This window comes from Castanea sativa, chromosome 6, assembly GCF_040712315.1.
Source record: "Castanea sativa cultivar Marrone di Chiusa Pesio chromosome 6, ASM4071231v1".
Taxonomy (NCBI): Eukaryota; Viridiplantae; Streptophyta; class Magnoliopsida; order Fagales; family Fagaceae; genus Castanea; species Castanea sativa.
Window position 1 is genome coordinate 26,750,207 of NC_134018.1, and position 25,683 is coordinate 26,775,889.

The window sequence follows — 25,683 nt, forward strand, 5'->3', positions numbered from 1 at the left end:
CGCCTCTCTCATTCTTTCTCTCCGTTGTTGCTAGCTGTCTAGCTCAAGCTTCCTCCGATCTAAATCATCCAATCGCATCTGATCTGAAAACCCTGAGGAGTGAGGACTGCCGAGTGCCGAGCCGACTGACTTTTTATTTTTTCGCTGCTGCATGCTTTTTGATTCTACAGAATGGGTTTTGATTTTTGAGGTATAACTTATAAGGCTTGGCTTTCTCTAGTTTAGATAAGACTGGGTTGTATATATTGAGTTATGGCTGGACATTTTACATTTGGGCCTTCAAGTTTTTTTTTGTTAAGCCGGCGTTTTTTTTTTTTTATATATATATAGGTGTGATATGATTTGTTTTATGTTTTTTGTGGGTGGGTTTTATTAATAAGACTTGTGTGGCCATCTTGGCATCTTCTTGGCTGGGCTGTGCTTAATTTTTTTTAAATTTTAATCTTGTGTTTATATATATATATATATATATATATATATATATATATATATAATTTATTAGTAATATAATGAATAAATCTTTATTGATGCAGGTTGAGATTGTTAAAAACTTGTTATTATTCAGTGAAACTACAACTATACTTTTTTATATAAATTAGGTTCTATTTCTCATTTGCTCTACAAATGAAAGTTATTTTTTTTTTTTTAGTCTTTATAAATATATTTTTTGATAAAAAAAGGAAAAAAAGAAGAAAAATTAATTGAGTCTCAAAAAGGATAAATAGATAAATTTGTTATTAGCAATAAACAAAATATAACACAAAATTTAGATGAAAATATCACAAATTAGCAAGAAATTCACCAAAAAGAGTTAGAAGATAATGAAATGATACAATTGCAAGATAACAATGATGTTCAATTTTGCAATACAACAAATCTTGATAATGAACTTCCAAAGAATTTAGAAGAAAATGAAAATAATGATGAAAATGTCACATATGAACAAGTTCACCAGAATGATGTTCAACTAGAAGAAAAAAAATGAAAATAATAATGACATGTTGAATTATATTCCTTTAAATATTTATGATCCCAGTAATTGGAAAAATATTGACACAAAATTAAGAGGTTTATTAGTAGAAAGAGGTCCAATTAGAGACAATAATATAATTTTTCCTAAAGGTGATGACACTAGACATTTTTCTACTATTCATTACACTTGAATACTATCAAATGGGGAGAAGCATAATAGAAATGACTAGTGTATTTAAAAGATATGGACCAAGTATTTTGTTTTTGTTGCAAGTTGTTTGAGTTGAAACGTACTGGCCAACTATGTAATGACGGAACTCGAGATTGGAAAAATATTAGCTCTAAAATTAGAAACCATGAAACAACTAGAGAGCATATTACTAACATGTACATTTGGCTAGATTTGAAAATGAGATTGTCAAAAAATAAAACAATAGATTTTAAATGAAATATATTATAATATAAAAATATTAAATAAATATTAGTTTAATTAATACATAAGTATAAAAAAGACCCCATTTTAAATCTCGCCTTAAGCCCCAAAATGTCTAGAGCTAGCCCTGTATAGGACAATTGCAAATTTGTAAGGCCATTGTATTATAAATCAAATGTTGGGATAGGAGATCCTTAGCTTCAGCTAAAAAGTGTTCTAAAAATAGATACCAGAGGCTCCTCCTCTCTTTTATTAGTGTAATTAAAAACTTACAGACTAGTGGATGTACTTAAAACCAGAATTTAAAGACCTGTGGCTGTACTAAAAATTTAAAAAAAAAAAAAAAAACAAAATAAGAGGTGGAAGGAGGTGAATAGTACAAGGACAAAGTTAGCATGAAGGACAGGGCGGGAAATGCTCTTTATTAGGTCAAGGTTTGAATATATGTGAAAAATAGTAAAACCACAAACAACCTAATCTGACCTAATCATCGTTGGGTATAGTTAGGTTATGCATAGTGACAAGTTACCCTATATCTTTATCTTAATTAAGTTCATTGCACCAAAACAACAAGAGAAACAATGATGTGGATAACACAAAATAAAAAAGGAATAATTAATGACTCAATAAAGGAACAAATAAAATCAAAATAATAAATTAAGATACGGACCTTGTCCAAATTTAATTACTTTCACAACAATTGAAACAATATCTAATAAATAAAAAAATAAGTTCCAATTAATTCAACTTATAAAAATTTGAAGCTCAAACCTCTTTTATACCAAAAACTGATTGACGTCTTAACCTGATAATAAAAGTAATCATTATCGAGTAGATACAATAATTTAAAATTTTATCATATCTATAAATAAATATTAGTCGCTAACCCGTGCTATGTACGAGAACCTACCTATTTGTGAGGTAAATTAAAATAATTTTATAAAAAATTTAAGAAACTATACATTTGCATGAGTTGCTTTTGTATAATTTCAATTTGTGTTACAATTACAATTGTTTACAAAATATTTGTCAAACAATTTCACATACAGCAAAAAAAATAACTCAAAAATTCACTTATTAAAACTTCTAAAAGACCAAAATATATTAAAAAATCAGATGATTCACTGCTTAGAAACTATTGAAACAAAACAAAAAAAAAATTATATATATATATATAAACAATAGAGAAATATAAGAGAAAGATGAATTATATTCAAAAAAATAATTTCAATTATTGCAAGCTTTTTTTATCTTGTAAAAAATACATGAAAAACCATAAATATTTTTTTTTAACAAAATAGAGAAGAAGAAAATAACATAAGAAGAGTTCATACCTCTACTTGGCTTTAAAAAAAATATATTAGAGTTTGCTTTGCTTTTATAGTGTTCATGATTAACCTCACAAATTTGGAGATAAATTATCAATATTTGAGTTTGAATTAAAGTTTGACTTGTTAGGGAGATAGAGTTTCACTCCTTGTTAAGTTTGGATTAAATAAAATAATTTTGTTTTAAAAAAATGATAACGATGAGTTTGAATTTTAGTCGGAATTTTTATAGAGATAGAGTTTCACTTCTTGTTAAGTTTGGATTAAATAAAAATAATTTTATTTAAATATTTTTAAAAATAATAATGATGAGGCTGAGTTTTAATTGGATTTGTTAGAGAAATAGAGTTTCAATCCTTTTTAAGTTTGGACTAAACAAAAATAATTTTATTTAAATATTATACTGACATAGAAAATTGTGAGAGTTTCAAATGTTTCAGTTTTATTTATTTAAATAAAATGATAATTTTATTTAAATATTTAAAAAAAAATGATAATGAGTTTGATTTTTAGTTGGACTTGTTAGAGAGATAGAGTTTTAATCCTTATTAAGTTTAAACTAAACAAAAATAATTTTATTTAAATAAAATGATAATTTTATTTAAATATTATACTGACGTGAAAAATTGTGGAAGTTTCAAAAGTTTCAGTTTTATATATATATAGATAAATAAAAACTAATAAGAGAAAAAAAAAATTTAATCACATACAAATAAAAAATATATACTCATGCATTTAAATAATGAAATATTAAATATTTGTGAATTCACACAAATAACATAATCACATTATTAATTAAATTAATTTTAAAATTTTATATTTCCTCTCTTTTAATTACAAAATATAATTGAAACTATCACTAAATATTACACCACATAACTAGTATATATGACCACAGAGATTTTTTTACAAATATTTGAAAATAAAAATAAACCTACAAGACATTGGCTGGTAATGGTAAATCAATAATGTCAAGTAACCAATTTTTACAAAATCAGATGGGACAGGAGCCAGAGTTTGAAAGGCTGCTATACGTGTTACAATGATGATCAGTAGCAATGGTCTATGTACAACTTTCTAACGAGGGCTAATCAGGCAACAGTGGTAACCTGTCCACAATGTACAATGAACCATTTGGGTCTCCATTGGCACTGACAAAGTCATCTAATTCTCCAGTAGCACTGTCTCTCTCACTGATTTTTCCTTCTTCATCCATCCTAGAACGGTGGGGAAGGATCCGGAGACGTACATCCGACTCTGTACCAATTCTCTCTGCTTCCAGTTGGTATTTTTGAATAAGGTCCATCTGAAGAGACATTACATTGGACGGCCTTGGAAGTAGCTCTATGGATTCCCCTTTTGGGATGACTACCTGCTCAATGGCAATTCTTGCCTCCTGTATGATAAGAAACTACTTTATGAAGCATAATGGCATTCTGAACAAGCTCACGAAAATGTATACACGCCAGTGTAACTGTGTGTAAAGTAATTTGTTATATACACGCGACATGAATAGCCACCACAGTGAAATAGAAGATCCTTATACCTCTAAGGCATCAAGCTTCTCAGATAATTTCATCTCATCTACCGGTTCAAAATCCTTCAAACCATCTTTAAGATCAGTCATCAATGCCCGTATACCCTTTGTTATATGAACCAGCGAGCTTGTCTAAAAACAAATAGATAACTTCATGGTTAAAATTTTGATGACTAGGTGTCGCAGTTGAAACAAGGAAAGCAATTGCAATTAATTACCTTGGTCACATAAATGGGTGTGTTATGAGATTTAACAGCAGCTTGAATCCGGGAGTTCTTCTTGAGCTTGGATTGCAAGGCAAGTAGTGCATCTGCCTCACTGATATTTTCAGTTAACTCAATGGCAGCATCATTCAGTTTCAACTGCTTAATCGCTTGAGTCACACTTGCCTCCAGGATCTAGAATAACTGCTAATTGAATGAGCTCCATATTGAATAGTTTCATAGTAAACACTATAGACAATCAATTGCTGATATTTCATTGAACTTAGCATTTTCTTAAGAGTCACACTCGCCTCCAGGATCTAGAATAACTGCTCATTGAATGCGCTACATATTGAATAGATTCTTAATAAACACTGTAGACAATCAATTGCTGATATTTCATTGAACTTAGCATGATCATCAAACTCAATAAACCTAATATATGATACTTATTAAAAGACCCGCATAAACATGTTTTTGCAGAGAAGAACAAAGAAAACACTAATCTGTTGCTACAACATTATAGATACAAGAAGCAAACTCTAGGAAGTTACTAAAAACAGAAACACAAACCATGCGCGCGCGCGCGCACACACACATGCAAATCAACAAAAATTTATACTTTTATTTTGTTGATAGGTTACACACCCCAATGGGTCTCGAACCCATAATCTCATCCTCCATCTTGCTATTAAAAGGAGAGGATCTAGCTCATTGGCAAATCAACACAAACTATACAATACTTAAAAAACACAGCTAGAAGCATCCAGCTAGCAGCCGCCAACAGAATCAATACAAACCCATAAACCACAAAACCATACATATGTGGGCCTCATCGATGTCTAAAACACACAATCCAACAAAAAATAAGGCAAATCAACTATCCAGTGCCCAAAATTCCTTACACATGGTGCCAAGCTCTAACTGCAGTGACCCACACCTACCGTAACTTAAAGCCACAATGACCCAAACTCAAACTGCTGCAACACAACACTGAACACTCTAACTACCACAATGACCACCAAAACTCGCACCCTTCTAATCAAACTCTAACCACCACCAATTGATGATCCAAAAATCCCTTAGTCACTAATCGATGGCTTGGACCTATGAAGAGTTAGAGAGAGAATCACAATAGGAATAATGAGAGAGGGGAAATGGGAAAAAGGTTGTACAACTGTTAATGTGCACTTAAAGTCTTTCACTGTTCATCAAGGGCTTTTTCCCTTGCTTTTGGAAACCAGAATCAGAGAATATCTTTTACATATTCTCCAAAACCAAGCCTCTTGGAGTCTTTGTTCTTGAAAACCAATTTTTTGAGAATAAGCTGACAAATCAAACTTTTCAGTGACGAGTTGTTTTTGTTTTTAGATCTAGAGAACAGTTTTTTAAAATCAAGTTCGAAAGAAGCCCTTATAAATGAATATGCTTTCCCCTAAAATTATAAAAAGGCTTCAGTAAAATGACATGCTAACATTACAATAAAATAAATAAATTCCTTACCAAATGATCACTAAGATCACATATCCTACACAGAAGGTTCAAAAAACAAATTTAGATGTGTTCTATCATGTAATCAAAATAAAAAATTAAAATAAATAAAGAAGAAGAAAGAAAAGGAAAAAAACTGTTATAAAATAGTTCTCCTATTTAAATAAGTCAATCCAGTATAAAGGAGTAAAGAGTTATCCAATTTAATAAAGTCAATCAAAGAAACCTAACACATTTAATCTAGCATTTTTTCGGTGTTTTGGACACAAATGCATAAAGTTATGTCTGGCAATTTTTTCTATTATAAACACCCATGCAATACACTTTGTTCTATTTCAAGACAGGGCTGTTGCAAGTGTGTTACATGTGCTGCAGTTTTACATCAGGCTCAAATCTTTGGGATAACAGTTTGGAATGTCAATTGTACTGTCAAGCCTAAATTTATGTTGATTTCTACTTTAATAAATGAGTTAGTGATGCAGGAGGCAATGAGAAGACATATTTATTATATTTCATTTGATTTTATGTATCAAGGGCAATTTTGTAATTTCATAATATTATAGGAATGAGCTGTGCTAACAGTCCATTAGATCTTCTTTTGGGCTTTATTTTAAGTTTGGTTATTTAGTTTGGGTTTAGTAGTAAAGCCCAAGGAGTCCAAGTCCAAGTCTTATTAGGGTTTTAAGAAATCCTAGTTCAACTAGGATTAGGTATAAGTCTTCTATTTGAAGAGTTGTAGTACTTTCTATTGATGGCGATTAATGAATGTTTTCAGCAATTAAGAGTTATGCTTTTCTTTTATGGTTTGTGTGATGTAACCTTCTCCAAGGTGTGATGCCAAGGAACCCTAGGAGTGATTCTTAGGATTTTACCTTTATTAACTATTCACGGTTACTATTCACAGCACTGTTCACAGCAATCCAAATCTTGATTTTTTCACCTTTGTCTCATTCCTAGAGCCCTATTAAACCTAGCTTCCCCTTGTCCTACGTCAGTTTGGTATTAGAGCAGGAATTTTGCATCATGTCTACACGATCAAGGAGATTGTTTAGGGGAAAATTCAGTGATTGTGAGTAAGATGAAGGTCGTGCATTTGATTATGGAGATTTTGCTATGGATGACTTGGGGGAGGATGAAGTGGATACTTCTCTTTTATCTATAGTGAGACGTATTTTAGCAGCTCCTAAAGTAGAGAAAGAGGATTGGAGGCAAACTTCAATATTTCAGATGTTGTTTTGTTGTGGAAACCAAGCAAAGAAGCTTATTATTGAAGGGGGAAGTTGCATGAATGTCGTGTCATCTTCCATGGTTGAATGCCTTAAGCTTCCAGTTGAACCTCATCCTCAACCATACAAAATGACTTGGATAGACAACACTTCTATTCCGGTAACTCATAGATGCCTTATTTCTTTTTCTTGTGGTATTTGTAGTGATTCTATCATGTGTGATATAATTCCTATGAAAGTTACACATATCCTTCTTGGTCGACCTTGGCTCTTTGATCAAAATGTCCAACATAATGGGAAAGAAAACACCTATGCTCTAATGGTTCGTGAGAAGTAGGTTGTTTTGAAACCTATGACCTTAGCCGAGATGGATAAATTTAAAGTATCAAAGCCAAAAGTTATTGAAGGAAAAGATCTAGAAGCTAAAAATTATGGTGTAGCAACAATTGCTACCAAAATAAAACTTGACCAACCTATAGAAGTGCCTCAAATTCCAACAGATTTTTCCAAAGATTGCACTGATTTTTTTTTTTTTTTTTTTGAAAGATTTATCAAAGCCCTAATGTCCTATGGATGAGTACTCTACTGACTTTGTCAAAGGTACTGGTTGTCTATTAAGCAACATAGGGGATGCTGAGTTGAAGATAGATGCAAGTGATCAAGGGAAGCTTGAAGTAGATGCAAGAGATCAAGGGAAGCTTGAAGCAAGTGATCAAGGGAAGCTTAAAGTAATGCAACAAGACTTGAAAGAGATGGAAACTGTTGATGAAGTGGTTGAAATTGAAAGGGCAGTGTATGAAAATTACAAGGCAGAAGTGAAGACTATAACACTCGAAGCATCTTATACCCAAGTTCATGTTGCTTGCCAAAGTAGGGTTCTATTGCCTACACCAACTTTTCAAGATATTGATTTTGTCATTCCTGAAAAGTTTAATGGCTCAATTGAATTGGTGGGTGTATCATTATCATCATTGTTGCCACAAACAAAGAAACAATTGGAAATTCGAATTCAAAGTGTTTATTCAATGTCAAGGATGCACTTCAAAAAACCAAAATTCTTTTTACTTCAACACTTCCAAAACTCGAGGTCAAAGTTTCTCCAACCAAGGAAGAATGATGCAGGAGGCAATGAGAAGACATATTTATTATATTTTATTTGATTTTATGTATCAAAGGAAATTTTGTAATTTCATAATATTATAGGAATGGGTTGTGCTAACTGTCCATTAGATCTTCTTTTGGGCTTTATTTTAAGTTTGGTTATTTCGTTTGGGTTTAGTAGTAATGCCCAAGGAGTCCATGTCCAAGTCTTATTAGGGTTCTAAGAAATCCTAGTTCAACTAGGATTAGGTATAAGTCTTCTATTTAAAGAGTTGTAGTACTTTCTATTGATAGAAATTAATGAATATTTTCAGAATTTAAGAGCTATGCTTTTCTTTTATGGTTTGTGTGATACAACCTTCTCCAAGGTGTGATGCCAAGGAACCCTAGGAGTGAATCTTAGGATTTTATCTTTATTTACTATTCACGGTTACTATTCACAGCAATTCAAATCTTGATTTTTTCACTTTTGTCTCATTCCTAAAGCCCTATTAAACCTAGCTTCCCCTTGTCCTACGTCATTTAGTCTATTTTAGTCTTTCTTTTCTTTTTTACTTTAGGTATCAACACAAGCACAACACAATCAAAGCAATCAAAAGAAATCTACACCATTTAGGATGGAACTGTAACACCCAGGCATTTAAGAAACTAAATGATTTATTGGGGACAATTTCATAAATTCTCTATCAATATATTTTTAACATGTGGTCCAAATTTTTTGTCCCATAAAACACCCCCCACCCCGCCCCCAACCCCAAAAAAAAAAAAAATGAGGAGTTACCTTTCCTCCAAAACCTCTCTCCTTTCTTTATCTACCCAACCCCGTCTTCAATTCTCCCACATCACTTGGACAGCCACTCCAACATCAACACCACTAAAAGCCAAACCTCAAGTCATCACCTACCTTGCTCCAGTCATCATTTTCAGGCCAGCTAATCAAAGTTTCTAAAATGTCTCTAGATTAATGTGTCACCATTTTCAAGGTATTTTTTTATAGGTAAAAAAATACCTTGAAAATGGTAAGAATGGCTTTTATCTCAATTTCTTCTATAAAATCCTTTGGGTTTTGTTATTATGTGATTGTTATGGTTAATATGTGAAGTCTTTCACAAAATAATGGAAGATTGGAGGGTTAGGAGGATTCAGGTAGCAACTATTTTGTTAAATCCGAATTATCCAATTCACATAGGGGTTTTTCAATTTACAAAAATTGAATGTTAAGAGGCTAAAGTATGATGTAAATGGGAATATTTAGAGTGGTATGAGAGACAAGTTTTTTTTTTTTTTTGAAAAATATACAAATGGTAACTTCCAATCGAATCCAAGGTTTGGGAAATGCCCAAGAGCTTTTAAGTGTGTATTTTATCATTTTTATTTTGAAATTTATGCATTTAAACTATTATTGGTAAGTTTGGATGTCAGTTAAGACTTGGAGGTCCAAGACCAAGGCTGGGCCTTTCTAGGAATCGGTTGTCTTTTTTTTTTTATAAGTAGAAATCTGTTGTTGATTAAAAGCTGCATTGTGGAGGTTATTCATTTGATTAGGAGGGCTAAATATTTTATATAATTAAGTGGATGAAGAGGGTAGCTTTTTTAGAAGTCTAGAGCACAAGTTTAATTGGCTTTGTAAAACCGAGTCAGGTTTTGTTTTTGGGAAATTACATATGTGAGGCTTTTGGAGGAATTTGATGGTCATTGGATAATAGGTTTTTGGCTAGTTTGGGTTCTGGATGGATATAGTTGGCTCTTGTTTTGTTGTTTTATCTGTAAAGCCTTGCCATGCTTTTATTTTATTATTTAAGGCATAAGCATGGAACGTACATTGTGTTTCACACTGATTATGGAGAAATATACATGACTTGTTGGCTTGGAAAAGATGAGCATCTTCAATTTAATCATTGTATGGAGAATTTATGAATTTTATTGGAATATTTGTAAATTTCTAAAGATGCTTTATCTTGGATTATTTAATCAAGTTGAGCACCATGACCTTTCATTAGGGTATATAATGACATTGAAATCCTCTGCCACACACCAATCCACCAAGCCTCCTCCCACAACCTTATTTCTTTACTTCCTCCCAAACCCCATTCTGAGCATCGTCATTTGGGCTATACACCCCACTAAAAAGACTCCCTGTAAGCCATCCTCTACATTCTTCAACAAAATAACCCCTACAGCGTTCCTAGCATCAACTTCTGCCCAACCTACTGCTCCATTTTATCAATTTTTGTTTCCTATAAACATACTAAATCACCTTTCCAATTCATGAGAATATTCTTCACCACTGCTCTCTTGTTAAGGTTATTCAACCCCTGCACATTCAAAGTATAAATATACAGCTTCAAAGAGATGACTGTAACAACCCCAAACAAGACCTACCTGCCCTCTTCCTTCAACTACCAGCCTCTGGTCTGTCCTAGTTCACAGTGACTGCCAGATTTTTTAATTTTCTAAATTCTCTGGCTGTTGGGTTGACAATTCAACTACTCTTGAAGTCACAATGGTCACCAAATCTACACAACCAAGTAACTGCAGTTGTGATCCCCAATTCAGATATACACGGAAACACGGCACTGGGCTATTGCTGTCCATACCTTCAAGGCTCCCACAAGAACCATTCCTCCACCAATTTGATTGTGGATGTTATAAGTTTTCATTTGATTTATTTAATTAGCTTTGTAAATATTATTACATAAGTGATGATTAAATTAGTCATTAAGGGTCTGTTTGGGATCCGCTAATTTTGCTGAAACTGAAAACTTTTTGCTGAAAGTACTGTAAATAAAAGTAAAAGTTAATTGAAATAGTACAATGAGACCCATGAAAAATACCTAAAAGTGCAGTAGGGCTCCTAAATAGTAGCAAAAATAAACTGAATAGTAAAATAAGCTGGCTTTTTAAGCTGAAGCCAAACACACACTAAGTGAATATGTTCCAAATTTATAATGAATATATACTTTTTATATATTTATATCTATAATTTTTCTATAAATCTTATAAAGTATTTTTGTATCTTACAATACACGATACCACAAAATGAAAAATTGAATCAAAATGATTCATGTTTGGACAACTATGGGCAAATCCAAGATTTTAGAAATGGGGGACCCCTATGGGCTACATACATGGGCAGAGCCAAGGTTATAGAAATGCAGGGAACAAAATTAGAAACGGGAATTGTATGAAATTTGAGACGTAAGGACCATAATGAAACTGGTAACTTTTGGAGGGACAGAAATATACTTCGGTACTAAAATGTCCTTAAAATATAAAACTAGTTTAAAAATTTTCAAAAATTCCCCCCGGAAAGTTCAGCCCCTTGAGCATGATGCAGCATGCTCAGCCCCGATTGACAGTCCTAATAACCGTTAAAGTCTGGGGAAATTACAGTTTACTCCCTAAACTATGTGAATGCACACCCCTTAAACTATTACCCTATGAAGCAAGGGCGTGGCTCCAGGGCTGCTGCACCCACACCCGACATGCACGGACCCACCATGCGGTGGTCAACGCCTCTGACTACGCGTCCATGGCGTGTCCTTTTTTTTCTTTTTCCAATTCGGTTCTAATTCAAGCCGATTCAGGCCAAAACTGCCAAAATACGTTTAATAAATTTTTTTTTTTTTTTTAAAACACTACAAGCCCAGGTCGCCACCGTGTTGCCGCCTCACCGGCTGCCATTCTTCTTCATCTTTTCTCCATTTCATCTTCTTCATTCTCCGTTTCTTCTCCATTTCTTTGTTTTGCACCGGTTTTTTCCTCCTTTAATTTATGTTTCAGTCTTCTAGAGTACTCTTCTTACGTTTCAACTTTTAGACTTTTAGTCTTTATTGAGACCACACTTTATTAGCCTTGGAAATGACAAAGAAACATTTATAAAAAAGTATATCTAAGCAAGTGTGAGTCTTAGACTAGGTATAAAATATATATTAATGTTTATTTATACTAAAAAAAAAAGAGTTATTATTATTAGGAGAAGCAATTGTTTACAATATTTTCACAACAAATTATAAGTTGAAAGTTTTTACTTGTTCTAATTTGAACCTAATACTGAAATTAATTTTTTGCCCATCAATATCAACTCATAATAACTTGTCACTTTTAATATTTTGTGAAAATATTGTAAACATAATATCTCTTTATTGTTATGTACTCACTTTATTATCTACTATTGCTCTACTATTGCTCTTAAATTGGTATATATTTACCATTATATGAAAAAATATGTTGAGCAATATATAGAAAATATAAATAAAAATATATTTAATATTTTATTAATAAACATATCCCGCCACACCCACACCCTACTTTTTCAAAAATGGTCGAGTCGCCGCAGCACACCCGCACCCGCACCCAAACCTGAATCCAACCTGTGCTTCCTAGCTATTACCCCTTGCACACTTTGCACCACACCGTTTACTTATCTGTTAAATTTTATGGAAATTAGTCTCATGTGCAAGTCACATGATAGCTACAAAGGTGGCATATAGTCAAAAGACCGAATTGCCCCCGTTTTAATCTCTTAAAACATCAAGTGTTCTCTCTAGAATTCGCTCCCTAATGCTGACGAGGTTGGAGGGAGCTCCTCGGTTTCTCAGTCGGGCTTGGTGTCGCCGGAAGTGATGCCGTGATTTAACAAGGCTAGAGAGAGCCTCTCGGCTTCTCAGTCGTGCTTGGCTTCACTTGTAGCTGCGATGCGGACCAATGTGGCTAGAGAGAGCCCTTCGGTTTCTCAGTCAGGCTGTGCTTCGTAGGTAGGAGTGGCCCGATGCCCCAAGAAGTCTCAAAAGCTGGTTTTTAGTATCATCTCTGACAGGAATAGTATTTTTGGTTTCAAGATGATGATTGGAAGGCCGGTTTTAAAAGTTTTCTGGGCGTCGAAGCTCTAATTTGTGTCGCGATTGGTCGGTCTCTCTCTGATTCTTTTCTAGGTTGTTGTAAGCTTGTTTACTGGGCTTGGGAGTTATAGGTAGGGAGATGAATACTTTTTCTAGTGAAGAATTTCTTAGCCTTTTCGGGGAGGTATTTGTTGTGGATGATGCAATTGATATTTCAGTGAGCTTTGGTGAGAGAAGAATTGTCAAATTATGCTCCTCTGATGATTATTGATCCAAATGGGTTGGCTACTTCGGTAGAACTGGAGGTGGTCACTAAGGTTTTGAGTTTTGAGGATAAGTTGGATATTTCTGGATGGAAGAAACACAGAATTCCCGATTTCAATAATTTGGTTGGGCTTTCCATAAGCCGACATGAGAAGCTGTGCATCGCTTTTTTACAAAGGCTGGAATCTGAAATGGAGGCAGCCAATTTATCACATAGGGAAGTCTAGGTAGTTGAAAAATTGCTAAATCTAAGAATAAGGTACGAAGATAGCTAAGAAATTTGGTCTCTTCGGTGAACTATGATGGGAGATAAGGTGTTGGATTTGTGCTTGTGTTAGTGGCTAGGATATTTTTGTTTTTATGAAGCTAAAAATGATTTCGTGAAATGTTAGAGGTTTAAATGATCCTCAAAAACGTCGTGGTGAAGAATTTGTTACTAGAGTGGAAGTGTGATGTAGTTTGTTCAAGAAAAGAAAATTGCTAGCGTGGATAGACAATTGGTTTGTAGTTAGTGGAGCTGCCCGTATGTGGACTGGGTTGCTTTGGTGGCAAATCAAACTGCTGGTGGGGTTTTGATTATGAAGGATAGAAGGGCTTTAGAAAAGTTGGAGGCTATGGTGGTACTTACTCATTATTGGTCAAGTGGCAAGGGGTGGTGGATGGTTTTATCTAGGCATGCTCAAGGGTTTGTGGCCCAAATGAAAACAATGAGAGAGGTCACATGTGGGATGAGTCGGTCAGTATTTAGCAGTACTAGAGGGTACCGTGATGTTGCTTTGGGGATTTTAATATTATACATTTTCCAAGTTAACGTATGGGTGGGACACGTATGACCCCCGCTATGGAAAATTTCTCTGAATTTATCAAGGATCTTAATTTGATTGACTTGTCATTGGAAGGAGGAAGCTATACTTGGTCATGTGGTACAGGTCAACCATTGATGTCTAGGATTGATAGAGCTTTGGTTACTTCTGAAATGGTTATTCGAAGGATTTTACCTCATCCTATTTCATATCACAGTCCTACTCTCTTGAAGGCAGGGGGTATGGCGAGAGGAAAAAGTCATTTTAGCTTTGAGAACATGTGGTTGAAGACGGATGGATTTGTGGATAGAGTTCAATCCTAGTGGAATCGGCATTTATTTGTATGTACACCTAGTTTTATGCTTGCAAAAAAATTAAAAGCCTTGAAAGAGGACATTATTCAATGGAATCGTAGAGAGTTTGGTAATGTAGATCGTCATAAGAAACAATTGTTGGAGGAGTTGAAAATTTAGATGCTAAGGAAGGGGATCTAGGACTCACTAATGGGGAGAAATGTTATAGGGTTGATTTGAGGTCCCAAGTGAAGCATCTTCGTTCTTTGGAAGAAATTTCTTAAGACAAAAATCAAGGATGTTATGCATCAAGGAAGGAGATAATAACACCAAGTTCCTCCACAAGATGGCTAACTCCTTGATACATAACATCAAGTTCTTCCACAAGATGGCTAACTCCCATAGAAGGTATAATCATCTAAGCATCTTGGAGGTGGATGGAGTGGTTTATAAGGAGAAATCTGAGGTAGCTGCTCAAGTGATACAGTTTTATAAAACTTTGTATCAAGAGACAGAGGGGTGGAGGCCTTTAGTGGAGGGTTTGGAGTTTGTATGTATTGGGGATATGGAGAGGGTTTGGCTTGAAAGGAAGTTTGAGAGAGGAGATTTTTCAGGTTGCAAGAGACTTGGAATGGGACAAAGCTACAAATCCGAATGGTTTTACTATAGCATTTTATCATCATTGTTGGAGAGTAGTGGAGAAAGACGTATTAGTAGTCTTTGAAGAGTTTTTTTCAATATTCTAAGTTTGAAAAATATCTTAATGCTACTTTCATTGCTTTAATTCCAAAAAAAAATGATACCTCCAATATTAGAGATTTCCGGTCATTGTTGGAGAGTAGTGGAGAAAGACGTGTTAGTAGTCTTTGAAGAGTTTTTTCAACATTGTAAATTTGAAAAATATCTTAATGCTACTTCCATTGCTTTAATTCCAAAAAAGAATGATACCTCCAATATTAAAGATTTCTGGCCTATTAGCTTGGTGGGGAGTGTATATAAAATCTTGGCTAAGGTTTTGGCAAATTGTTTTAGAGTGGTTTTAGATCAATTAATCTTTGAGTCTGAAAATAGTTTTGCGGGCGGGAAACAAATCCTTGATTCATTTCTTATTGCGAATGGATGTGCTAATAGCCAAGTGAAGAGTAGGGTTCCAAAGGTCATCTGTAAACTTGATATTGAGAAGGCTTACGATCATGTGAATTGGGAGGCTCTCTTGGATTTGGAGAGAATGGGTTATGGGGAGAAGTGGTGTAAGTGGATCCGCACGTGTATATCCACAATTCCGTTCTTTGTATTGATCAATGGGTCTCCAATTGATTTTTTTGGTAGTTCATAGGGATTAAGACTAGAGGATCCACTATTTCCTATGTTGTTTTTTATTATGATGAAGGTTTTTAGTAGGATGGTGGAGAGTGGAGGGTGCAAGCTTACTTCGTAGTTTTAAAGCTAATGGTAGGAGGGGCGGTAGGGAATGTGTTTCACATCTCTTGTTTGCAAATGATTTTATTTTGTTTTGTGATGCAGATATGGAGCATACCCTTAATGTTCAATTGTTGTTACTTTGTTTTCAGGCTGTGACAGGCTTGAAGGTCAATGTGCAAAAGAGTGAAATGGTTCCAATAGGGGAGGTAAATGATGTGCATATCTTGGCTGAGATATTAGGCTAAAAGGTTGGAACTTTGGCTATGTCTTATCTTGGCATGCCATTGGGGACCTCTCATAAATCACCTTCAATTTGGAATCCTATTCTGGAAATAATTGAGCATAAGTTGGCCAAGTGGAAGAAGTTGTATTTGTCTAAGGGGGGTAGATTGACATTGCTCAAGAGTAAGCTCTCTAGTCTTCCTACTTATTTTCTATCGTTGTTCACCATTCCTACTCATATGACTAACAAAATTGAAAATTTGCAAAGGGATTTTTTGTGGGGTGATAGCAAGACTCATTCGGTAGAATGGGATAAAGTTTGTGCGTCCATGGCAAACGATGGTTTAGGTATAAGGAAGCTAACTACTTTCAACAAGGCTCTATGAGGGAAATGGCTTTGGCAATTTGGGAACGAGACTCAACTTTGGAGGAGGGTGGTAGCTTTTAAATTTGGGGAAGAGTGGGGGGATGGACTTCTAAATTGGGTAGGTGAGTGCATGCGTGTGGTTTATGGAGAGGTATTCATATGGGCTGGGAGGATTTTAGCAAAAATACTCAGTTTGTTGTTGGGATGGGGAATAGAGTGAGATTTTGGCAGGATGGGCAGTGTGGGGATCAACCTTTCCAACTGGCCTTCCCAAGGCTGGATGGTATTGCTACTAACAGGGAAGCCTCTGTAAAATCTTCTTTGACAAGGCTAGGGACGAGGGAGAGAAGAAGTTGGGATGTTCGTTTCATTCAGGACTTTAATGATTGGGAGATGGATGAAGGGGTGAACTTTCTTCGTATCTTGGGAGCCAATATCCCTTTAATGGATGTTGGAGACCGAATAAGATGGAAGCTAAAGCCTAATGGGGATTTTGACATCCGGTCAATTTATAACAAATTGCGAGTTACTCCTTTTGTTGCCTTTCCTTGGAAAGGTATTTGGAGAGTTAAGGCCCCTCCGTGTGTTTCCCTTTTTTTTTGGTCTGTAGCTTGGAATAAGATCCTCATAGGTGATAACTTGAGACTGAGGGGTTTTGATTTTGTGGATTGGTGCATTATGTGTCATAGCTGTAGGAAGACAATGGATCATTTACTACTTCATTGTAAGATGGCTCATTGGTTGTGGAGTTTTGTTTTTACTTCTTTTGGAATTTCATGGGTCATACCTAGATCGATTCCAGATCTACTTTTTGGCTGGTGGAATTGGTTGGGGAAGCACTCGTCTAATATCTAGAATTTAGTCCCATTATGCTTACTGTGATGTCTTTGGAAGGAACGAAATCGGCAGACTTTCGAAGACTTGGATAGTTCCAGATATCAGCTGCTTGCATCTTTTCATGCAATAGCTTTCCTAAATATATATCATTCTTACTTATCAAAAAACAAAAAAACAAAAAGCTTTAGAAATTTTGAATTTGTTGAAATTGAATTGTCGTGGAGTAGGACTAACCGATTAGATATAGCAAACAAGGAATTGGAATTTAATACAAGACAAAAAATCACATGAGGAAGAAAAATTATATGAGAAAACACAAAATCCTTGAAGCGAGAGCCTATGAGTAAGGGAGAGAAGCAAGAGATTGAGAGGAAGTGAGAGACTCAAAGGGACTGTGGAAGAAGACGCAAGGGTTGAGGGACTCAATCGTGGGACATGGGAGTGACATGTGATGTTTTAGGAGATTAAAATGGGGACAATTAATTCTTTTAACTATATGCCAACTTTGCAGCTATCATGTGACTTGCATGTGAGTCTTATTTCCATCCAACTTAACACATAAGTAAATGGTGGGGTGCAAAGCATGCAAGGGGTAATAGTTTAGGGGGGCAAGTGTGCATTCGCATAGTTTAGGGAAATAAAGTATAATTTTCCCTTAAAGAATCAAAGAAACCTTTCCCACTAAGATCAGAATTGAATATTTTAGAAATAATACAAAGACTGCTCATAAAGACCACATTAATTGCATTCAATTGTCAAAGTTGAAGGGTGATGACTTACCCCATAAACAAATAGGCGAAGGGGCGTCCTTTCTTCCCAACAATCCACTCCCATGTTTGGAGGAACTTCAGAAGAGAAAGCATCAAGGCTAGCCATTTCATTGCTCATGTCTTGAGCATCTTCAACTATAATCTCATTTGCTTTGTCAGAGGAACTGTAAATAAAGGGTTCCCTTTCTGCTGTTTCGCTTAATTTCAGATAATCCATCTTGCGAACTTCAACATTTGGAAAACGACCTTCACCAATAAAAGTAAAAGCAAGAAAAATTATAAGGGAACTTACCAATGTCCTATCACGATTTTAGAAATCAATTTACGAAGCTTAAGAAAAAGGAAATCATACCTGAGAGAATAGCATCCACTGTTGATTCTAGGCAACGATGAACTCGCAACTGAGTCTTTGAAATTATCTCAACCCCACACATAAATGTTGAAGGTCCTTTTCTTTCCAAAACCGTCTTCTGGACACCCCTTCGGCTAGCCTCTTCATCCCCTAGTGTCACACTCTAAAAAATGATTGCATTAGTCACCAAGTAGAATGAAGATATAACATCATTTTCCTAGGTCCAATTTACATATTTGATAGACAATTATTGAAGTTTAAACAACTCATGCTTGAAACTGATATATATATAAGACTACTTTTGGTGGTAATTATGACACTGCTTTCTTGGGTATGCTTTTGCAGTTTACCAAGCTTATTCTTTGCCTATCTTGGCATACTTGTTTAAACAAATCATTTTTGGTTCCATTCATATATGTCTGATTTTCTATAGAACCTCCCTGTTGACCTCACAAGTCACAATTAATGTGGGTGGTAAGAGTAAAAATTTTGGAAGTGATTACTTTGGGATCCTTTTGATATCAATATTTACCATCGCCAAATTTTGGTTCACAAGTCTGTCAAAAGGTGTATCCCTTGTTTTCTATCTTGCTTTGAGTAAAGTTCTTAGTGCCCAATACTGTTTATCGTAGCATTCATTGGTCTGTCCATAAATTTTTAATGAACAACAGCATGTTATCAGTAAGTAATAAAGAAGTGTTACAAGTTCTTGATGGACTACATTTCACTATTTATATTCAAACTTGAAGGCCACAGATGGTGTCAAGACTCTAGCCCAAAAGCTTCAATCCTGGCTCAGATGGTAATGGCTGCAGAAGGTCTCACATTTAAATTTAAAATTACACCTAACAAGAGATGTATCAACAAAATGTTAAGAATAGCATTCCAAGGTCTTCTTCAGGGAAAACAAGATAATAACACCATCAGGATATTACAACTGTATATACTTACCAGTAAATTACACTTTTATGTCAAGCAAGCTCACAGTCAAAGGGTATGCAAAATTATCATTAAAAGAATGGAGAGGTATTTAACATGCAAAATTTTCAGAGTGAAGCTCTTACAATGTAGGAAAAAATTATAATATATAAAGCACGAAGATCAAGTTACACTTGGTGTAACTTTAAGCAATGTTACACCACCTAGCAACTTTTTATGGAATTAATATTTTAAAAATCTCACCATTAGATTACATGTTTTCTATATTCTTAACATACATGGAAAATTTCATGCCAATTAGATATTATTTATGATTCAATCCATAAACTCAAATTTTATACGTAATGTTAAAGTACAAAAATTGAAATTTAAACATTTTATAAATGAGATAGTTATGAATCTCAAATTGTTTTAAATTTTTGTAAGCATGGAGTTTAAAATAAGAAAATCTAATCCAATGGTGATTTTGTCAAAATTCACATCCAAAAAAAATATTGAGTAGTGTAACATTCCTTAAAATTACATCAGGTGTAACTTGATATGTGTGTGTTATAAGCTAATTACACATTTAAATTTAAAATAATGATATAGTTATCGCACCTGTATTCCTCCAACAAGCATCTCTAATGCAGGATTCATTATCAAATTCTCAATTGTTACTCCATGAGCAGTGGCAACTAGCTGAATTCCCCGTTGAGCTATTGTGCTTGCAGCCATTGCTTCAAGTTTTGTGCTGATTTCATCAATCACAATCACTTGAGGCATATGGTTTTCAACCGCTTCTATCAATACCTGAAAACTATATATATATAACCACAAGCAACCTTGAAAACTCTAGATTAAATAGACAAGTTAATGGTAAACCAAATCGCTTTCTGACCAATCTTACAAAAGAATGTGAACAACAAAAAGAAATAAATTGATAGAGTCATCCTACTTGTAGTGAGTATAACCATACTGTTCTGAGAAAATTGACAGAAAGCAAATGTGGCATCATTTTAACTACATTCCAAAAGAATCCAGTAAAACATAAAAGGCCGAAATATAAATTTCACCCCTAAACTTTCACCCAAGTTCAGTTTTTGTCCCTAAAATTTTGAAGTAACAATTTTATCCTTGAAAACTTTAGAAAGTAGCAATTTTTTCCTTCCACCTATTTTCCATTAAATTTATTCCAAGTCACCTCAACTTTTTAATGTGCCACATTACCACTCCATTTATCACGTGTGCAATTTATTTAACAGAAATTGACACAAGGGAAAAATTGATACCTTTTAAATTTGTCAGGGACTAAATCACAGCTTTTTAAATTGGAGAAACAAAAATCTAATTGGGAAAAAAAAATCAAGGACTAAAAGAGTATTCTAGCCAATATAAAATTTCCAACTAAATTATCTCTCTCTCTCTCTCTCTCTCTAATATTTCAAGAGACAAGAATTACTCAAACTTTCTCCAAAGTATACACTTTGAAAAAAATCCAGAACAACCAAATTTAAATCTATCATGCCTTATTTGGTAACACAACTAAAAGAACCTAAATTTTCTAAACCAAATAGAGTTGAAATAATTTACTTCCAAATCATACCTTATGTTGCATATCAGAGTTGGGGACTTGCATCCGGCGTGCACTACCTATTCCTGCATGAGGTATATCACCATCCCCACCTATCTCATTGGAGGTGTCAACAATCATCACACGTTTCTTGTAATCATTTGCAAGCATTCGAGCTACTTCCCTGAAGTTGGCTAACTTTTCAGAACAGACACATAAAGTACCATCAAATAATAAATTATGCACACAAACCATTTAGTTGGGTTATTTCTTATGGGTTATTCTGGAGAGTCAAGTACATGCACTACTAAGAAATTATTCCTTCCCAATGAACAATATAACTAATTTGAGACATGCTAGATGTTTAGTTTTACCCAAAACGGTTCACACATTAGTGGGCATTAGCTGTTAGCCAAGTTAGCGTGTTTAATGCAATTACACACGCAAGGGTTTTATAAGGGAATTGCAACTATTTATATTGGTTGGCTGATTCCCTTAAAGGTGTAAATGTAGTAATAAACGTAAAATCTCTCTCTTAGTATTTCTCCCTTGGAGGAGGTTTTTGGACCATGGAAACCGTGTCTTGTGAGCCATAACATAGAGGTGTAGTTGGCAACAAAAAAAAAAAATCAATCCTAGAGGTATGTAACAATTTCTTTCATTATTGTGATACCCCAAATTATTTGGATATTGATTGAGTGTATGTTGTGTAGGTGTGTGATGAGTCTCACATCGAGCATATACTGGATTGATCTAAATTTTATTAGCAATTACAAGGAGCCTCAATTGTGACTAGACTAATCCTTTTAGGATATAATGCAGATGTGGCTAGCGTTTTTCCTTGAGTTGTTTACATCACATGCCCTAAGAAATGGGAAATTGCAACACTTATTTTTAAATTAGGTGAAAACTTTGAAGATTATTGGAGATTTTCTGGGCAGTGGTGAAAGATATGCATTGCAATATCAGAACTTCAAATGCTAAAAAGTTTATATATATATATATATATATATATATATATATAATGTAATTTATTGCATAAACTTGTGTGAAAATCTAAAAAAATAGGTCAACAATTACAAGCAAACAAAAGTGAAGCACTAAATTCTTTGAAAGTACTACTATCACTCAACCCCAAGACATTAGAGATTAGACCACTCTCTTAGCTGTCTAAGAAAAGAGGTTTTCAACTGGAACTCCAAAACTTCCACATTCTCAGTAAAAATATTCAAGAGCAAATACTCCACCAGCAGGATAATTGTCTCCATCGATCTTAATATTATAATGCCTACGAAATAATGTAGAAACATCAAAAGTGCAGCATATTGTACACCACATATCATAAGGTATAGTCCTTTTTCAAGTTATTGTATAGTCCTTTTTCAAGTTATTGAATATCGAGTTACTAATCCAGGGATCTCACATTTGAAGTCTGAGACTTTGAAATCAAACACAAAGCAGGGGGGCAAGAAGGAATTGCTGCTCATGGATGCATATAAAAGTGTATCAAGAAATAGGAAACACTAACCTAATAATCGTGGTTTTTCCCACACCTGGAGGCCCTATGAGCAACAAAGAAGACCCATCTTGCACCAAATCTCGAAGCAAATTTGCACTACCAGATATTGCCCGACCAACTCGACAAGTTAAACCAATAATTGCACCCTTCCGATTCCTTATGGCACTAATGCGGTGTAATGTCCTGCTGATGCCTGCTCGATTGTCAATCATAAAGTCACCAACCTGACACGTGGTTCCAGTAAGTCACAAGCCTGGTCCTTAACCATTACCCAATGAAAAAAGAAAAGAGAAACAGAGGTGCAGGGTATTCTCTTGTAGCATCAATTAACAAATTCAGAAAACATTCTTTCACCACCAACAAAAAGTTTAGTGGTAACATAAAGTGAAAAGGAGTTATTTCATATATTCATATTGAAGAAGAGTTACTCTCATGTGCATTTTTTGGCTTGATTAATGGTGGGAACTACCCTCTCAAAGAATTTTTCCCAGATTTATTCAGGCTAGCAATGGATAAGGAAGCCTCAGTGGCAACTTACTTGATATATGGACATGACCAACATATACGGCATTGGGATCCTCAGTTAATTCGGTCATTTTAGGGCAGTGAACTAGATTTTTTGAACAATTGTTTCACTTAGTAATATTCACACTTTTTTGTCTGCAGAGAGAGGAGCTTATGGCATGGAGAGGGCCTAGACATGGCCAACTTGAGTTGCATTCATATTTTGAGATTTTGAAAGGGACAAATGGTGTGCCATTCCATGGAATATATGGGTTGCCAAGGTAGCTTGGGTAAAATCATGATAGTGATTAATCTCCAAAAATGAAACTTCATGGTGTATGTGCTAACAGAGAGTCAATCTAGCATATACTCCCCCATTGTTCAATGGCATAAGATATCTGGACATTTGTGTGTTTACATTATTTAGGTAAATTGGTTTATGCAAAAGACTGCTTCAGTTGTTGCAGTGTTGGCAATGAGGATTTCCTTGTTATATTCAGTCAAAGACTTAGAAAGCAATTCCATTGTGTGTTCAGTGGACAACTTGGCAAGAGAGGAACAAAATAACTTTTGATAGTGTTGAATGCCCAAATCATATCATTAAACAAATTTTGCAAAGATCTTTCTGCATGAGTGGATGACTACATTGAGTACCATCACTTCTTTGTCTTATATTGATTTCATATAGATTTCAAAATCCTAGTTAGTAATTCTTTAGGAGTGGTTAAAATGCATGCATTGTACATTTGATATCTCTCCCTTTGAATAAAATATTCTTTTGCTTATAATATTTATATTGAAGAAGAGTGGACATGCTATAGCAGCAATATAATGAGGTCAAAGACATAACACATCAAGACACAAGGACACATACCTCATGAGCTTCAGAACACTTCTACACTGGATTGAATTGGAAAAAGAGTGTCACCCATGAATACAGGGTATACAATAGTAAACTAAATTTAAACATGGAAATTACAAAGATCAAGCAAATCAGGCAAAAGGGATAAAATAAAATACACCCAAGGCATTTATCCACACTGGATTGGTTCACAATTAAAAACCTTCCCAACTATCCTCATAACGTTTTTCTCCTTCAACCAGTTCACTCAAACAATCAAACCAGCCATGAATTCTTAGAGACTCAATCATCAGCCTTAATACTTTTTTTATATAAATAATAAAATTCATTGAAATAAAACTGGTTTAACCCTAATTCATGGGATGTATACAACAATAAAAACAAGAAAAAAAATATATTAACTTCTAAAATTTAACATGTTAATAAAATCATGAAAGCTCAAAGAAGAGACTTATCTCGCAGCTTTCATCCAGTCAAAGGGAGTCCATAAATATAGTTATTATAAATCCTCAATTGCTAACTCCCTTTCTTCAAATGTCCTCTCATACCAAATACACTACAACAAGCAATGAGGAATAATCTTCCATCTCTCCAATCCTTTATATCTTACCCATTGTCCTTTCCAACATGCCAAAAATTCAATCAGCTTTCAAGGCAATTCTCAAGAAAAGCCAACCAAACTACAGAGCAAACTCCATAAAACACAGGCTACTGGGCAATGTAAGAACAAGTGGTTTACCAATTACCCATTATCTCTACACATGCAAAACCAACCCATAACCATGATACCCCTTTTAGGCAAGTTATCTATGGTCAGAATCTTGCCTCTTACAGTTGTCCAAAAAAAGTTCACCCATGGTTGCCTCTCACCAATGGTAGTCCATTTGTAGACTGGGAGGCTCAGGGGAAATGGGACATTCAGGTGGTGTTTTGTTGATGTGAAATAAAAGAGCTGTTGAAAAACATGATTGTTGGTCCAGTTACTTCTCTCAGCTTTATGCAGCTCCGTAGCAGGTGGCCCCCATTGGGTGTTTTTGAGGGTGTAAGGACCTAATGACAACAGGATGAGGTGTAAGCTACAAGAGGAGCTAAGGAGCATAGAGGACAGATGGACCAATCCATGGTGCATAGCTAAGGATTTTAATGCGGTTAAGTTTTCTAGCAAAAGGACACAAAAAGGCTTATGCTAGCAAAGGGGGAATTTTCAGACTTCATTGATGAGAGGCACTTGATTCATCTCCCCTAGGAGGATGAAAATTTTACATGGTCTAACTAATCACGAGATGCACAGCTGATCTTGGATTTGATCTTTTTCTAGTCTCAACTGAGTGGAAGAAGAGATTTGATAAATCCATCCAGAGTCTCAAGCCTCAAGCTTTATCAGATCACTATCCTCTCTTATCAGACTGTGAGAATCTCCAACATGGTAAGGGCCATTCCATTTTGAAAATAATTTGGCTCAAAGGTTGAAGGCTTCTAGGAGAAAGTGAACGTATCGTGAAACATTATCAGTTTACTGGCTCACCTAGCTAAGTTCTAGTTAAAAAATTATGAGCCTTGAAGGAGGACCTGCCGAAATGGAACTGAGATGAGTTTGGGGAAATTGGGGTGAGAAAAAAGACAATCTTGGAAGGATTAAAAGAGCTGGACAAGGAAGAAGCAGATGCCCTATCAAATAAGGAGAGGCAAAGAAGGATGAGTTAAATTTTGAATTTGAAAATTTGACACATCATGAGGAAATTAATTGGCACCAGGAATCTAGAGCACTCTGGTTGAAAGATGGAGACAATATGAGGTTTAGACCAGCCAATTCAGACAAAAACTTTACTATTGGCTAGCTTGAAG

General features: G+C 34.8%; 1 protein-coding gene across 1 annotated transcript in view; it reads right to left on the reverse strand.

The window, feature by feature from the left end:
* Positions 1–3,533: 3,533 nt before the first annotated feature.
* LOC142640969 (protein SEEDLING PLASTID DEVELOPMENT 1) overlaps positions 3,534–25,683 on the reverse strand; it is a 39,395-nt gene continuing 17,245 nt past the window's right edge. The window contains exons 2-9 of the mRNA XM_075815313.1: positions 22,482–22,696; positions 20,987–21,137; positions 20,002–20,193; positions 18,463–18,625; positions 18,121–18,356; positions 4,489–4,668; positions 4,280–4,402; positions 3,534–4,129 (exon numbers count right to left, since the gene is read on the reverse strand). Of these exons, the coding sequence (XP_075671428.1) occupies positions 3,821–4,129; positions 4,280–4,402; positions 4,489–4,668; positions 18,121–18,356; positions 18,463–18,625; positions 20,002–20,193; positions 20,987–21,137; positions 22,482–22,696 (1,569 nt within the window). The 3' untranslated portion in view covers positions 3,534–3,820. The remainder of the gene's footprint in view (positions 4,130–4,279; positions 4,403–4,488; positions 4,669–18,120; positions 18,357–18,462; positions 18,626–20,001; positions 20,194–20,986; positions 21,138–22,481; positions 22,697–25,683) is intronic.